Consider the following 15,346-nt stretch of genomic DNA (forward strand, 5'->3'; position numbering starts at 1 on the left):
TCACCTACAACATGGGTCGCTTACCTTACTCGTCACTTCCGTCACTTGCCGTCCACCTACCTCACTTTGATGCATATAATTTTTTGATTGGTCGACATGGTACATTTTTCCACCAATAGGAAAGGCTGGAGGGGGGGTTGGTTTTGTTTTTGCTTACAGGCGGAGAGTGCTTTTGAGCGTTTTCCTTATAAAATGCAGTTTTTACCGTTTCTTCCAGCAGTAAATATAAACAATGATAGTATTCCGGAAAAAAACAAAAGTTACATATATTTTTATAATAACTCTGGTTTTTACGTGGCCTATCAACACAATTTAAAAACTGGTATAAAGTCCACACTTTTTTCCGTCAGTTGTTCCGTCTGTCCTGCCCACATCTCCAATAGTTGTACACATTGTCATTAACGTGGCTTCACTCCACATCAGCCACGCCGCTTTGCTAGCTAAAACACCGGTGTCGGCACATAAGGACGCTGTCATAGCCTGTCAACGACGTTGATTAGCTGCGTATATACGAATGTGAATCGCATCATTGGCTGGACTATGGGATAAGGTGGCATCGTTCTGATCCCATAGCCAGTCACTTACTGACTAACACTGCAAAACTGAATTGATAATGTATTTATTTTAATTTCAACTCAGGTTAGATTTTTTTTTTTTTTGTGCACAACGCATATTTTCTGTGTGCAGAGAGTGCCAGCAGTGTGTAATTGTGCACACGCGCAGCTTAGAGGGAACATTGGTCCAGACCATCCTGAGGAAGATAGAGAGAAAAATCCACACTGGAGTTCACTAAGCTCCAGAGGGTGACGCACTTGTGGCAAAATACTCTGCAGTCTTCTGCCACAAACATCACGACAGAAAAATGTAAGTAAGAAATATATGCAACAAAAATAAGAATTTACATTTAAAATCAGTACAAAGAATTGTCTGGGGGACCAACTGCTGTATCACAAGTTTTTTCAAGTGATTTACTGAACAGCATTCTAGATGGAGTCATCTCAGCTTCTGGGTTGTTTTGGACTTTGGACCTGTTTCTGGGCCCAGTAACAGAACTGTTTTGACTCTGATTCAGCTTACTTTCTGTGGCACGTGTTGACCAAAATTTGGGAAACTTGGGAACAACTTTCCCAAATCATGTAATGGAAATTTCTTTTACATGTATATGTTAAGGATAACATCATACATGTGTTTTATACTTTATTCCACACAGTAAAGTATTGTAGAGTAGTTTTTGAAATAGACTGCTACACATGGACACCGTTAGTCAGTAGAGAGAGAGGGCCCCTCTCTAAAGAATTTGAGGGGGAGGGTAGCTTCACTAGTGGAGGCATTGGAAGGCATATCTTTGTGAGCCTTAGGCTACATCCACACATACACGGGTAACTGAGGACACTGAGATTTATTGGTTTTTTTTAGCACTTGTGCGCCCGCCTGTTCTCGGGGCGTGGGTCGTGGTGACCCCCGAGGGCCGTGTTTGTTATTATGATGATGATGATGGTGATAGGATGGAGGGTCGTAGTGACCCCCGAGGGGCGCTTGTGTTATTACGATGTTGGCGGCGTCTGGGGAGCAGCAGTGCGGGAAGCGGCGCAGTTGGGACAGTACATGACGGCGCAGTTGGTGCACACGTACACTCGGCACTCGTGGCACAGGATCTTGGTCTTGACGTCTTTGCTCCTGGGACACACGCGGCGATTGTAATGCAGCACCAAGGGAGGTTTTCCACCGCCGCTAATGCGGCGGCTAGGCTGGGCTGGGGCTCTTCTTGGTCACATAGTAGAGGATGATCGTGTTGGGCCCTCTTCCTCCTCCTCCCCCTCCGGGTTCTCCTCTTAGAATAGAATTAGAATAGAATTCAACTTTATTGTCATTGCACATGTACAGGTACAGGGCAACGTTGGTCTTGGTCTTGGTCTTCCTCGACCCCTGGCCCTCGATAGTGAAATGCGGCTGTTCGCAACAACGGAGCGACCGGAGCCGACCCTGCGTACGCCAAACGCACTGACGATGGTGATGGCGATGGTGATGACCATGGTGATGATGACACCGCCGGCGAAAGCGATCCACCTGTACCGACCTTAGTGCTCTTTGGCTCCCACAGTCTAGTGCGTGACATTGTCTTCTTCTTTCTCGTTGGCACCTTGTTGTTGTTGTACAGCGCACGCCCGGACACCACCTCTGTAACCAAACCCCAACATGCTTAGTACCCGCCATCCACGCTCTTATCATCTCGTCGCGCGACACACTGTGCTTTCGCCGGGGTGTTTCTCTACCCCCCCCCCCCCCCCCCCCCCTCTCTCTCTCTCTCTCTCTCTCTCTCTCTCTTCCTCTTCTCTGTCTCCCATCCCCTTGGGCGGATTTCGCGACCCCTGCATATTTCCTCCTCCCATCCCCTCCCCGAGGGGGGATTTCGTGACTCCCGCCTCTTCCCCCCTGCCATCCCCTTGGGGGAGGGGGATTTCGCGACCCCGGCCTATTCTGTCCCTTCTCTCTCTCTTTCTCTCTCCCATCCCCTCGGGAGATTTCGCGACCCCAACCGCCTTCCTCCGTCCGCAGGGGGACCCACATCCCCCGACCCCGCCGCTCCCCCTGGCGGGAGCAGTGTTAAAAAGAATTAGCCTAACCACATGTAAATGCAAAAAACAAAGTCAAATGCTTTCAAGAACATGCCGAATCCTAAAATCTAGAAGCCTGGAAGGGAAAGAGTAAACAGGGTTGCGTGCTGTGCGATATGTAAGTGCTGTGGAATGTTCTTTGTCCCTATCTGTATTAAAGGAAGCCTGTGCCGCTCTCCACTCCAGAGGAAAGGGAAACATCTCCTGGGTCTGGGGGTGGATGGCCCCTCTGGGGTTGAGGGTACCTCGGTACCTTTATGCCCGGCGCTCGGTCAGCTCTGGTGTAGCTGGCTGCCAGTGGAGCCTGCGGGCATGTCGCAACAGCCCCCTGTGGCTTCCACACCATGGCTGCTGCTATTGCTATCATACTACTGATGAGTCCCCTAGATCCTGGGTTCAAATCCACCATCTGGTCGGGGCCTTTCTGTGGGTTTTAACCAGGAGCTTCAGCTTTCTCCCATGGTTGAAAGATATGCAGTTAGTGGGACTAGGTAATTGCCCATAGGTGTGAATGTGAGTGCAAATTGTTGTCTGTCTTTCTGTGTTTGCCCTGCAACAGACTGGCAGAGCTAAAAGCGAAAGGGTGAGTGTACACACCGTATGACGGCTAGGAGAGGCTCCAGCCCCCTGGCATATTGTAACTCTAAAATCACAGGCTTTAAAAAAGATGAATGTAGCTTCTAAACATAAATATACAAGTGCCTAAACCAGCATTCTGTTTTTTATTAGCTAGCAGGCAGTAGTCCTTTGGTTGCTTAAAATGAATCTGATTGTATATAATCATAAACTGACTCTTTTGCTCCTTTGCTCTATGACCTCAGTAAAAAACATTTCTAATACGTTCATAGCCTCAGTCGCTAGTTTTAGATCTTTTTGAACATTTGGAAAAAAAACTAAAGTCAAAAGGACAGTAAACAGGGTATGCTTAACCCTTTAAAATTGGGCAGAGCGGGCACGCTCCGTTTTGCGTAACTATTTTTAAATCCCGGTAGCACTGCAACCACATAAGCTAGCGCAATAATTTTTTTTGCATATGAAACCGGAGGAGTTGTACTTACATCTTATGCCATCAGCTTGTCCTAGGTCACAGTTTCCTTCCACATATAGCTTTGCAAAAACTGCATAAAAAGCGCTTGCAGCAACAAAAACATAATATTCCAGAAACTCGCTTTGCCGATCCGATCAGTTGTTCATAACACTTCCTACGTCCATCAGCGTGAACTATCGCATGTCCACCATAACCTGCCCGAAACCGGAAGTGATGTCAAGTTTCGCAGAAATGTAGTTTTTTATCATCAAGGCCTCATGAGCTTATACTTGTGTTTTTAAAAGTTATGTTTGACTTTATGACTTTCTGTGTCGTTTCTGGGATGCTTAGAACTCGAATTGCACTGCTGGAAATAGTTTATTTTGATGCATATGCTGCTTTTTTACAAATTTGCACTATAATATTTATTTCCGTTCTTCCTGCAGTATATAAAAATTGATGTATTTCAAAAATAAAACTGAAGACACTCAAAATAAATTTCCTGTGGTGGGAAACTATTTTTGTGCAACTTTTTTGTATTTACAGTTTTGAGGGATAAACCTCATAAATTTCTCTAACTAGAAATATATGTTAAAAAATATAAACCATTTTAAAATTTTTTGTAGTTTATTGCACTTTTTTGCAATGTATGTAATTACTATGCACTTAATGCATGCATATTATTAAAATTTAGGCTGTAATGGTTGTATTGATGTATAGCAACTTGAAATGCTCCCAAAAATGGCTCTACAACATGTAAAAATATAATATAAGCTCTGGCGGACTTGGTTCTATGGTAGGTCTTAAAGGGTTAAGGTTGTACCTACCATGTGGTTGACACGTCACGACCATATGGGCAGCATTGGGATCATGATTCAAAAAGAGCACTGTGTTACACATTACTTAGTACTATTCCTAAAAGCAATTAGTAATGTGTTTAATTACTTGCTGGACAAAGTAATTTGTTACACTACTCATTACATCAGTTTCTCTTTACTCTGTAAAATGATCTGAAATGCATCGTTATGCATTGTTACCAGTTACCATTTACAGGCTACAGTCCCACACACAAACGCAAATGGCTATTTTAATGAGGACACAGATATGATATGATTCTTTTTTATTTTTTGGTATTTATATATGAACATAAGGCTGATAACACAAAGGAAAGATGAAAAACAGTTCAAAGAACTTTCAAAGCGATTACCACAGTGACTGACTGTCAACAGGTAACAAAGGCAGTGATGAGCAGTGAGCAGGTTTGAAGCCTCTGTTTCTACCTGTTCAGAGTCTAGCTTCTGGGCTGTGGGATGCATTCACTCAGCTTTATCATCACTCTGCATTTGTGGCTAAGTTTGTGTTACCATGCTGTCTGTGCAGATGCTTGAAAAAAGCTGAAGTTCTGTTAGCAGCTTAATGAAGTTGTTTCTGTCTTGAATACATATTGCACTTTACTATTTGGCTCTTTTACATATCTCTGCTCCTAAAAAATTGTAGACTGCATGTTTTCTCTTTCATACACAAACTGAAATCATCTGACTGTAGCTGAAGTGCAAAGAAAGAAAAAAAAAGAATGTTTATTTGATTTTTTTTTTTTTCCTATCCCTCTGGCATGCAAATAACAAATGGCCTGTATTTATATAGCGCTTTACTAGTCCCTAAGGACCCCAAAGCGCTTTACATATCCAGTCATCCACCCATTCACACACACACATTCACACACGGATGATGGTAACTACATTGTAGCCACAGCCACCCTGGGGCGCACTGACAGAGGTGAGGCTGCCGGACACTGGCGCCACTGGGCCCTCTGACCACCACCAGTAGGCAACGGGTGAAGTGTCTTGCCCAAGGACACAACGACCGAGACTGTCCAAGCCGGGGCTCGAACCGGCAACCTTCAGATTACAAAGACGAACTCCCAACTCTTGAGCCACGATCCCCCTTAAAAAACAAAAAGCATTTGTAATCCAAATAACTGTTATGCATAACTGTAACTGTAATGTAATTGCTGAATTTAGTACAGTAGCACGTTACATTACTGCACAACTGAAAAAATGCATTGTGTTTTAATTTGTAATGCATTACAACAAACATTGTTAGACTGCAGGATCATTTGTGGTTTAGCTTTGTTTTCTTCTGACCTCTTGTCAACAAGATTTTTCTGTCTGCAGAAGTGAGCAAAGTCTGGAGACTGTTCAAATCAACAGGTACAGATGTATGGTATACCATGTTTACATCTGAACTGTACAGCTTTTATTACATTAATTGTTTATGTTAATACAGTTGTCTCCTGTGGGAAAAATGTGCTGGTCCCAGAGCACTCTGTGACATTAAAAATCAAAAAGATACTTTGAAAACAATGCCAGAGATCACCAATGTAGCTGCTGTTTACAGTGAAAACATAGCAGCATGACACAACGGCCTCTCAAAACTCAAACTGCCTTTTCTTAACCAATCAAGCTGCTTGTTTCAATAGAGAAAGTAAGTCTGCTATTCTGTGATGCATTTCAAATTGAGATTGTTTCATGTACTGGTGATCTTCAGCATAGGTGAACAAATTTTATATATTGTTGGATTGTCATTTATGCTTAGAAATATGCTTAGATTTTCATAATCGATTGCATAATGATAGAGGTCTGATCCTTAGCAGTCTGCAAAGACTCTGTGTGCCTCCCAGAGCACTCTGGCATACACACATATCTTAAGGTCATGAGGTCGTACCTTCTCTTACTGATTTATGGTATAGGAGGACACCTACTCTGTATCTGTTTAAGTATAAGAGCCCTTTGTTTAGGTGGAGGCCGCTGCACTCCTGGCACCAACATTTGGGGAGTCTTCACAGGGTCACATCTTGCCCCCACCCCCCCACACACACACACACATATCTATACGTACACGCAGACAAGGAACTCTTTGTTCACATGTATGCCTGTGTAAGACGTCATATGTTAATGAACTTATGCATAGTCATGTAACTGCAATAAAGAGCAGTGTTATGAGGGGGCAGACGAGAGCGACTGGGGTTCGAGCGGAAGGAACGGTGCTCGTCACAGTTCTCTCCCTACAATTTTCAAATGTAATGTTTCTATCAACTCAACCAACATCATTGTACACAACAGGGCTGACGCGATGTCACTGGTATGTATGAATTAAGTAAAAAGTCCAATAACTCCAGCAGTACTTATCTTGTCCTTTTTGGTCTTTATTCCCATATCATCTTAACATAACAGCACAGCGGTCAAAAACTGTTTGCCCTCTTACAATTAATGACACACCTGACCCAGATTACGTGCATCTACCTTAAATACCTTTACATGATCAAAACAGAAAAAAGGTGACCTCTAGCGACCACATAAGGTATTAACCCAAGAATGGCTCCTACATCCCGGCCCCTAATTGCAATGGCTATCAGACATGGCAATTCTAATCACAAAGAAAATAAGAAGCCACTAATACAGTCTACTTTAAACATATACATTCATATAAATAAACTTAAGTAATATAGCACTTAAACACACTTTTAGATTACAGTCTCATGTAACAAGCAAAGTTTAGTTACAGGTCTTTCCAGAATATTAGCCTTTGTTTTTAAATGTGCATATCGCACAAGTCCTTTTTTGTCACGAATGGTTTCCAGAACTCTTCCAAGTGGCCAGGAACCATGTGGTGCAGAAGAATCCATTATAATGACTATATCTCCAGGTTTTAGATTCTTCTCCTTTTGGTTCCATTTTTGTCTCTCCTGTAACAAAGGCAGGTATTCGCGTATCCATTGTTTCCAAAAAAGATCTGAGATGTACTGAGCCTGTTTCCATCTTCTCTTCAGATACATATCCTGAGGGTCAAATAGTCCAGGTGGTAAAGATGGTTTTCCTTTCATCAGGAGGATGTGATTTGGTGTAAGTGGCTCTAGGTCTTTTGGATCATCAGAAAGCTTTGTGATGGGTCTGTCATTTAAAATTGCATCAATTTCACATAGAACCGTATTTAATTCATCGTCGTCCAACTGTTGTTGCTGAAGAACGGATCTCAGAATCTTTCTGATCATACGAATTATCCGTTCCCAAATTCCACTATGATGTGATGCTCCAGGCAGATTAAAACTCCATTTTATTCCAATGTGTCGCAAAGCATCCGCTATTTGGGTATGATTCAAGAGCCTCCCTTAACTCTCTGTCTGCTCCAACAAAGTTGGTTCCATTGTCCGATTGGATGTGAGCGACTTGCCCTCTTCGACTCACAAAACGGCGCAAAGCATTAATGCAGGCATCTGTGCTTAGAGAGCTAGCCACTTCCAAGTGCACTGCTCGGCTGGCTAAACTGGCTAAAATAACTCCATAACGTTTAGCTGTACCTCGTCCTCTTTTCACTTCAATAGGTCCAAAGTAATCAACTCCGACGTTGGTGAATGGTGGGTTCTTTCTTTGGGTAAATCTGCCATCTTTTGCTCCAAGGCTTTTCCATGATATTTTCTGTAAAAATTACATTCTGCGATAACCTTCCTTACAGCTAAGTTGGCCTTTGTGATCCAGTATTTTCTCCTTAGTGTGGATAAGTTGTGGTTACGACCGCTATGACCAAGCTGTTGATGAATGTGCTTTAGGATGAGACTTGCTACATGTTGATCAAGAACAAAGGGATGCTTCATTTCTTCTGGTAAGGAGTCCTTTGTCAGTCGTCCCCCAACTCTTAAGAGGCCTTAATCATCAAGATAAGGATCTAATCTATAAATTGAGCAGTGCCTGCTCACAGAACCTTTCCCACTTGACAACGTAGCAATCTCCTCTCCAAATCTTTGCTGCCGGCAAAATCTAATAATGGCAAGCTCAGCTTCCAAAAGATCATTTGAAGATAGTCTATACAGTTGCGTTTTCTTTACTTTCTCCTTTGTAGTACCTTTACAAATTGGGTTATCTGAGTTAGGTTGCGGTCTTCTTTTCTTATCTCTCATTGAACGAAGGATTGCCTTCAGTCTGAGGAGCCAAGCAACAGCAACCTTGAGCCTTCTCCAGTCTGAGAAGTACACCATCAATTGACATGTAGCATCAAGCAAGTCTTTTACTCGAGTAACATTCACTGCGTCCTCAGCTTTGACTTCAGGGTCCTCTGGTTCTAAGGAACATTCCATTAGATTGGTTGGCCAATCACATTCTGGCTTCTGCAGAAAGCTTGGTCCTTCGATCCAGCGGCTGCTATGAACAATATTCCCAGCCTTGAGCCCTCTTGTAGCATCATCTGCTGGATTTTCCTTTGAGCTTACATATCTCCCTTGTGATTGTTTAGTTGCAGTTGCAATGAATGAGACTCTGTTTGCCACAAAGGTAAAGATTTGAGTACAGATGAACTATCTGTCCAAAATACAGATTGCTCGAGTTTCATTCTCAACTGAGCCCTTAACATGAGATCCACTCGGACGGCAACTACAGCAGCTGTTAGTTCCAGACGTGGAATAGTGACAGGTTTTAGAGGTGTTACCCTTGCCTTGCCCATCAAGAATGCTGCATGGATGGATTTCCTATTGTCTTGCATGCGCAGATATGACACAGTTCCATATCCAGATTCACCGGCATCTGAAAAATAGTGTAGTTGTGCATGTGAGAGAGGTCCGAACTCTCTTGGTTGTATACACCTTTTAACCTTGAAATGGGAAAGCATTTGCAAATCACTGAGCCAACTTTTCCACTTTTGCAACATGGTTTGGGGTATTGGTTCATCCCATCCCAGTTTCCTTTTGCAAAGCTCCTGCTGCATTCTTTTGGCGGCCAGCAGGACTGGTGCAAGAAATTCCAATGGATCATAAATAGAACTTGATATTGATAACATTCCACGCTTTGTGACAAAGTGGCTAGAACGGAATTAATTTGCCATTTGTCACTTGCATATATTGTTATTTTGTGTTCTGTTATTTTACAGTCAGCCATAATGCTTTAATTTAGACATTGCTGGTGTAACTTCTCTTAACACACAATATCCCGGGTTTTGTTTGTGGTAGCAGTAGTTACATTCTTTACATCCATGCATGTGTTTTAAAGCAAACACTACTAACCATCAGATCATCTGAATTCTCTTCTGTTTACAGGCACATGTCTGGTAAATTATGTTTCTTTATGTTGCTTTGGTTATACTTACCATGGTGTCCATGTTGTGCATTCAGGTCCTATATGTGAGACAGGTGTATGGGAAGGGCCGCCCACTACTTCCTGTTTATATAGGGTCATGAGGTCAATGATTGCATCACTGGGTGTAACCAAATGGAGGGTTTTTCATTTTGTATAGTATTGTTTGTTTTCTTTAAAGTAGCCTTTTGAGTTATATTGTATGCAGTGTTTTACTTTACAAACTATTTAGTTGAGTAAATGAGTTTGTCAGTTTCATGCATGACTTTATTCCTGTTCTTTGTTTAGAATTGTATTATTTGGTTTGACCTATTTTGTTCAATGGTAGGGACTAACGAGGTCAGGTGTGGGCAAAGTCTTGTATAAAGCCAGTGGGATTTTTGCATGCCTGATTGATTGTTTTATGGTAAAAGGGAGATGCTAGCAATAAAGTATGCTTAAAAAGAACTTCAATTGTCTGCTAATGCTATTTACTTATCACCTTCCTTGCTGCTTAAGTTATGCTACATCACACGCCTAGTACAGGATTTTTGAGGGATATCCATTTTGAAGTTGAATGTATCAGTTTCCACACACCACTGCAAGCCCAGGGCTCTTTCTACCGGAAGTTTGTCTCTGTCAAGATTTAATTCTTTCAAGTCTTTAGCCCTTTGCTCCTCAGAGATACTTTGCAACAGGGTGCGATTGTTACTGACCCACTTGGTCAGTGTAAATCCTCCCCTTTGACAGAGTGCTGAAAGATCTTTGACCAAATCGACAGCATCTGAGGTGGAGGCCACACTCTTTAAACAGTCGTCCACATAGAAGTTCTCCTTCAGCGTTTCACATACCTTGTCTAGGAATTCCGTCTTATTGTCCTCAGCTGTTTTTCTCAAAGCGAAACTGGCGCAGCTCGGGGAAGATACTGCACCGAACAGATGAACAGTCATGCGAAACTCAATTATGTCCTTGCTCAGATCTCCATCTGGCCACCATAAAAAACGCAGAAAGTCTCTGTCCTCTTTGGCAACTTTAACTTGATAAAACATTGCCTTTATGTCACCCATAAATGCGACTGGATCCTGTCGAAATCTAAGCAAAACCCCAAGCAATGTACTTGTGAGATTAGGACCTTGTAAGAGCTGTTTGTGTAATGATTTTTCGTTTTTTTTTCTCATTGAGACCCTTATACTCTCTTTTAAATTATTAGCTTTATTTAATTTAGCTTTTCTATCACGTTGCAGTCTGTCTAGTCTCTCTGCAAGTGCCTTAGCAGTCAATTTCACCACTCGTTTTTCCTTTTCTGGATGTGTCCCAGCCTTGCTGGCGTTGCTACTTTGCACAGCTGATTCTGCAGCAGGCTCCGGGGGCCTCTCAGCAGCTTTATTTGTGTCCATAGTTCAAATGTTCCAAAACTCAAATATTTATCAAGTATTGAGGGTTTATGTTTATAAATCAGATTTTATTTGGTTACCACCAATGCATTGGAATTACGTCTTCTTAAATAAGTGTGCACACTTTTATAAATGGCCATTTATTAGTAGCGCTACTCATACCTTGCGTTGGGCGCCGTACTGATTCCGATGAAGAATTCTGAGTCCTCTCCAACATCCACGGAACAATCGCCAAGCATTCCACGTCGTCAGCTGACAGACCGCTAGTCCAGCTGTCCGCTCCTCGTGAACCCTCCACGGTAACTTTTCCAAACGGCATTCAGCTCTCCGCGGCGATCGATCACTCAGACTTTAATTGTCCTGTTTGCGCCGAGTCTCCAAAACACCGCGGCGAAGTTGGCACAAACTTTTCCCCCAAGAAAAGCAGTTTGTGACTCTAATGTAGAGGCTAAGCCTACGCTTGAAGCCACTGAGGTGGTCGTTAACGGGGGTGATGCGATGTCACTGGTATGTATGAATTAAGTAAAATGTCCAATAACTCCAGCAGTACTTATCTTGTCCTTTTTGGTCTTTATTCCCATATCATCTTAACATAACAGCGCAGCGGTCACAAACTGTTTGCCTTCTTACAATCAATGACACACCTGACCCCGATTACGTGCGTCTACCTTAAATACCTTTACATGATCAAAACAGAAAAAGGTGACCTCTAGCGACCACATAAGGTATTAACCCAAGAATGGCTCCTACAGTACATGTACAATGTAATTAATGGACTTTCTATTCTATTCTCTAGTTGTTTTCTTCCAGTTGCCTTGTCTTTTTCCTTCAACTTTTGTTCACTGTAATGTTGTAGTATCCTACACGAACATTTCTTTTTTGACCTTTGTCATCACAATTTGTTCCTTGTCAAACTCTCTCTCAAGTCCTTTCGCTTGCTCATTTTTCCTCCTTCTAACATTAATTTTGAGAACAAAATATTCACATGCTTCCCAGGTGCCATGATGAAGAGATAATCATTGTTATTCACTTTATCTGTCAGTGGTCCTAATATTATGCCTGATGTACCACGAGTTCAGATTGTTAGACTTCAGAAAAATAAGTAAAACTTACTCTGCATTCATACTTTATTAATCTTTTCCTTCGGGATTACTAAAGTATTCTGATTCTGATATTTCAAACATTGACAAACATAGACAAATAACCTTCAGAGATCTGACTTTTTTCTGTCTTCAAATAAACCAGGGGCTTAAACATATCAAAAGGATAGTAGTCTGCCTGTGTGAACCACGCAATTCTATGCAATTGCTAGTCATATTCTATCTTCTCTGAAAAGAATTGTTCTCCAATTAAAGTCAGCAGACCACCTTTGATATATGACTATTGGAATTGCTTTGGCACCATGAATTTCTTCACCACTTAAAGTTTTCTTACTGTGTGGGAGCACATTACTTATATCTGCTCCTATTCCTTTTAACACCCACATGGGCACCGATTCAAATTTCAGTTGAATGCAAATACACTGAAGGGAGGCTAACTGTTAAAACCCAACAGTATCTTTGAGTAATTCTCGACCTTGAGCTTTGAAGGAGTAAGGGAGGGAAAGACATTGTAGGTGATGGGTGGAGGTGGAAAGAAATAGAAAAGCAGGGTACTACGTGGGGAAACTGATTTTCCTGTTTTGAATTATTCTCCTTTGACCATTGTTGACCTTTTAACTTTTTCTATTTTTGACCGAGTTTAAAGGGTACATAGTGATATGGAGTTTAAGGCTTCCAAAAATCAAAGTGCATTATCATCATCATTAAAACTTCAATAAATTCAGGCTGTTTTCTTTATAAATCAGACATTTCTGCAAGGTTTTCCCCTTTCAGTTATGAAGGTTACAGAAGACATTGGGGATCACTAGCAAAGCAGAGGCTGTGCTGTTAATGGGAAACAAACTGTGCTGGAGTAGAATTATTTCTGGAGGAACAACTGGCCTTGAAGTGTGAAAAACAAAATTTGACTTTGGGGAAGTAAGACAGCAGAGATGGAGACTTAAAAAAATGCGCATGTGTGTGAGTGTAGGTGTGTGTGTGAGAGAGAGAGAGTGTCTGCAGGGAGGGTGGGAGTGGGAAATATTTGAGATGTGATGTAGACAGAAAAGGACAAGAAGGATAAAGGTCCACTGAGGATATGGTAAGAGGTTCCCTTTTCACTTGTACTTTAGCACTGAACCAAAAGGGCGATGTGTGTAAAGTGATGAAGAGTTAGAAGAAAGAAGATAGGATATTTTTAGGTTAAAGGTAAGGACAAACACAGGTGACAGAAGTGAAAGACGAATATGGAGGGTTGGGTATCGTCACTGATTTGATTCCATTCCAATTCACAAGGTCCCGATTCGATCCATGATTCGATCGGTTCTATTTGAATCGGGGAAATTTTCCTCAGACAGTCAATAATATTATAATTCTGATCATTTATCAATACATATCCATATTTGTATATCAATAAAAAGAAAGCTGACACTTGTGAGACTTTATCAGGGGTGTAAGCATCACAGCAGATGCCTTTGTGTCAAAGTAACAGAGCATAAAACACAGGACAACATGAAGGAGATTTTAAAAATAAAAACAGAAGGACCAAGGATAAAGGAGGATTAGATCTGCCTAACTTTAATCACTATTTCTTTAGCCAACAGGCTTCAGTTCATCTCTAGATGGTTTAAACACACCCTCTTAGATGAACCTTGGATAGATGTAGAACAGGCACTATGTAATAACCTAGAAATTTCAGACCTACCATTTATCAGCTCAAACATCAAACGACATGAATGCTTTAAAAGCATCAATATTAGCTCTTCTCTGACAGCATGGTGGGAGTTTCTAAAAATGACAGAGTCTTCATTAATCCCATGCAAACGTACACCTATCTGGAACAATCCGGACATATTACAAAACAATAATATGATAAACTTTCCAGATTGGAGTTGCAAAGGAATTAAATACTTGGAACATATGTGGGAAGGAACAGACTTTATTTCGTTTGACAGACTAGTTACACAATATGGGATCAACAAGAAACGATTTTTGGAATATCAACAAATTAAATCCATAGTAAAAAAGAAATTTAATCCCAGTGAAGCTGAATTACAAACACCACCAAGTGTGGTACAATTTTTTAGTCTAAAACCCCCCAAATTATTGTCTAAAATATACAGAACACTTTCTAAAATAGATGAATCAATATCCCTTCCTATTGCAAAATGGGAAGCAGATTTATCAATCAACTTAGACCCAATCCTTTGGTCTCAGATATGCTTAAAAACCTTTCAATGGATCAGAAATCCCAGTTTGCAATTAATACAATACAAAATATTACACAGAGTGCACTATACTGGTCATAGGATGTTCAAGATGGGCTATACGCCTTCCAACAACTGCTCACACTGCACAGCAAATACACCGGACAATTACATCCACGCTCTTTGGTTCTGTCCACCAGTTCAGAAGTTTTGGCGTGAGATATGTGAAGACTTATCAAAGTGTCTGAAATGTAACATTCCAGCCTCCCCTTTAGTATGCTTGCTGGGCAACTTGGATGAGGTCACTGCAGAAATAAACACAGCCCACGTTGTTTTTACGGCCCTATGCATTGCCAAGAAAATGGTCCTCATTAACTGGAAAAATAAAAATAATCTTAATTCTAACCAATATAGAAACCATCTAATAGATCACATTAGTCTTGATACAACATCTGCCATCACATTTGATCAATCCCTTTGGGCTCCTTTGATCGGCTTCATCACCTAGTGGGGGTGGGGGGTCATGGTTTGGTCCTGCCTTCGCTATTGTGGTTGATATGGGGGTAGGGACGGCCTTAGGGCGTCTGGGGAGTCCCTAGGGACGTTTCCCTAGAGGGACTAACCTGGGGGATGTGGCCATGACCTGGTTAGGAGCTCTGGGGCTCTTGGATGGTGTTTTCCTTGTGGCTGCGTACAGCGGAGATGGGGGAGGGTCTGTGCTGGCGGACGTTGGTTACTGGCCTGGTAGCCTGGCTGCCCCTGGGAGGGTCCGGGAAGGGCGTGGAGGCTTGGGGGTCTGGGGGTGCTCCGCCCCCCGGTCTGGGGTGCTGGCCGGGCCTTGGGGGCTTGGGTCCTGGCTGTTGTGTCGCCGGAGCAGTGGGCGGGTGGGTGCAGGGGGGCTCAGCCCCAGTGCAGGGGACCTTCGT

The 15,346-nt window shown here is 42.2% G+C and overlaps 1 protein-coding gene across 1 annotated transcript; it reads right to left on the reverse strand.

Annotated features, from left to right (window-relative positions):
- Window positions 1-9,577: 9,577 nt before the first annotated feature.
- Window positions 9,578-10,885, reverse strand: LOC121812787 (the record flags this gene model as incomplete). The annotated part of the gene is given in 1 exon segment (XM_042215816.1): window positions 9,578-10,885. A coding segment is annotated over 1 exon segment (621 nt), but the record flags the coding sequence as incomplete, so codon positions are not given.
- Between the last annotated feature and the right edge of the window lie 4,461 nt (window positions 10,886-15,346).

The sequence above is a fragment of the Haplochromis burtoni genome, unplaced genomic scaffold (genome assembly GCF_018398535.1).
Source record: "Haplochromis burtoni strain Fernald_Lab_line unplaced genomic scaffold, NCSU_Asbu1 Contig_830, whole genome shotgun sequence".
NCBI lineage: Eukaryota > Metazoa > Chordata > Actinopteri > Cichliformes > Cichlidae > Haplochromis > Haplochromis burtoni.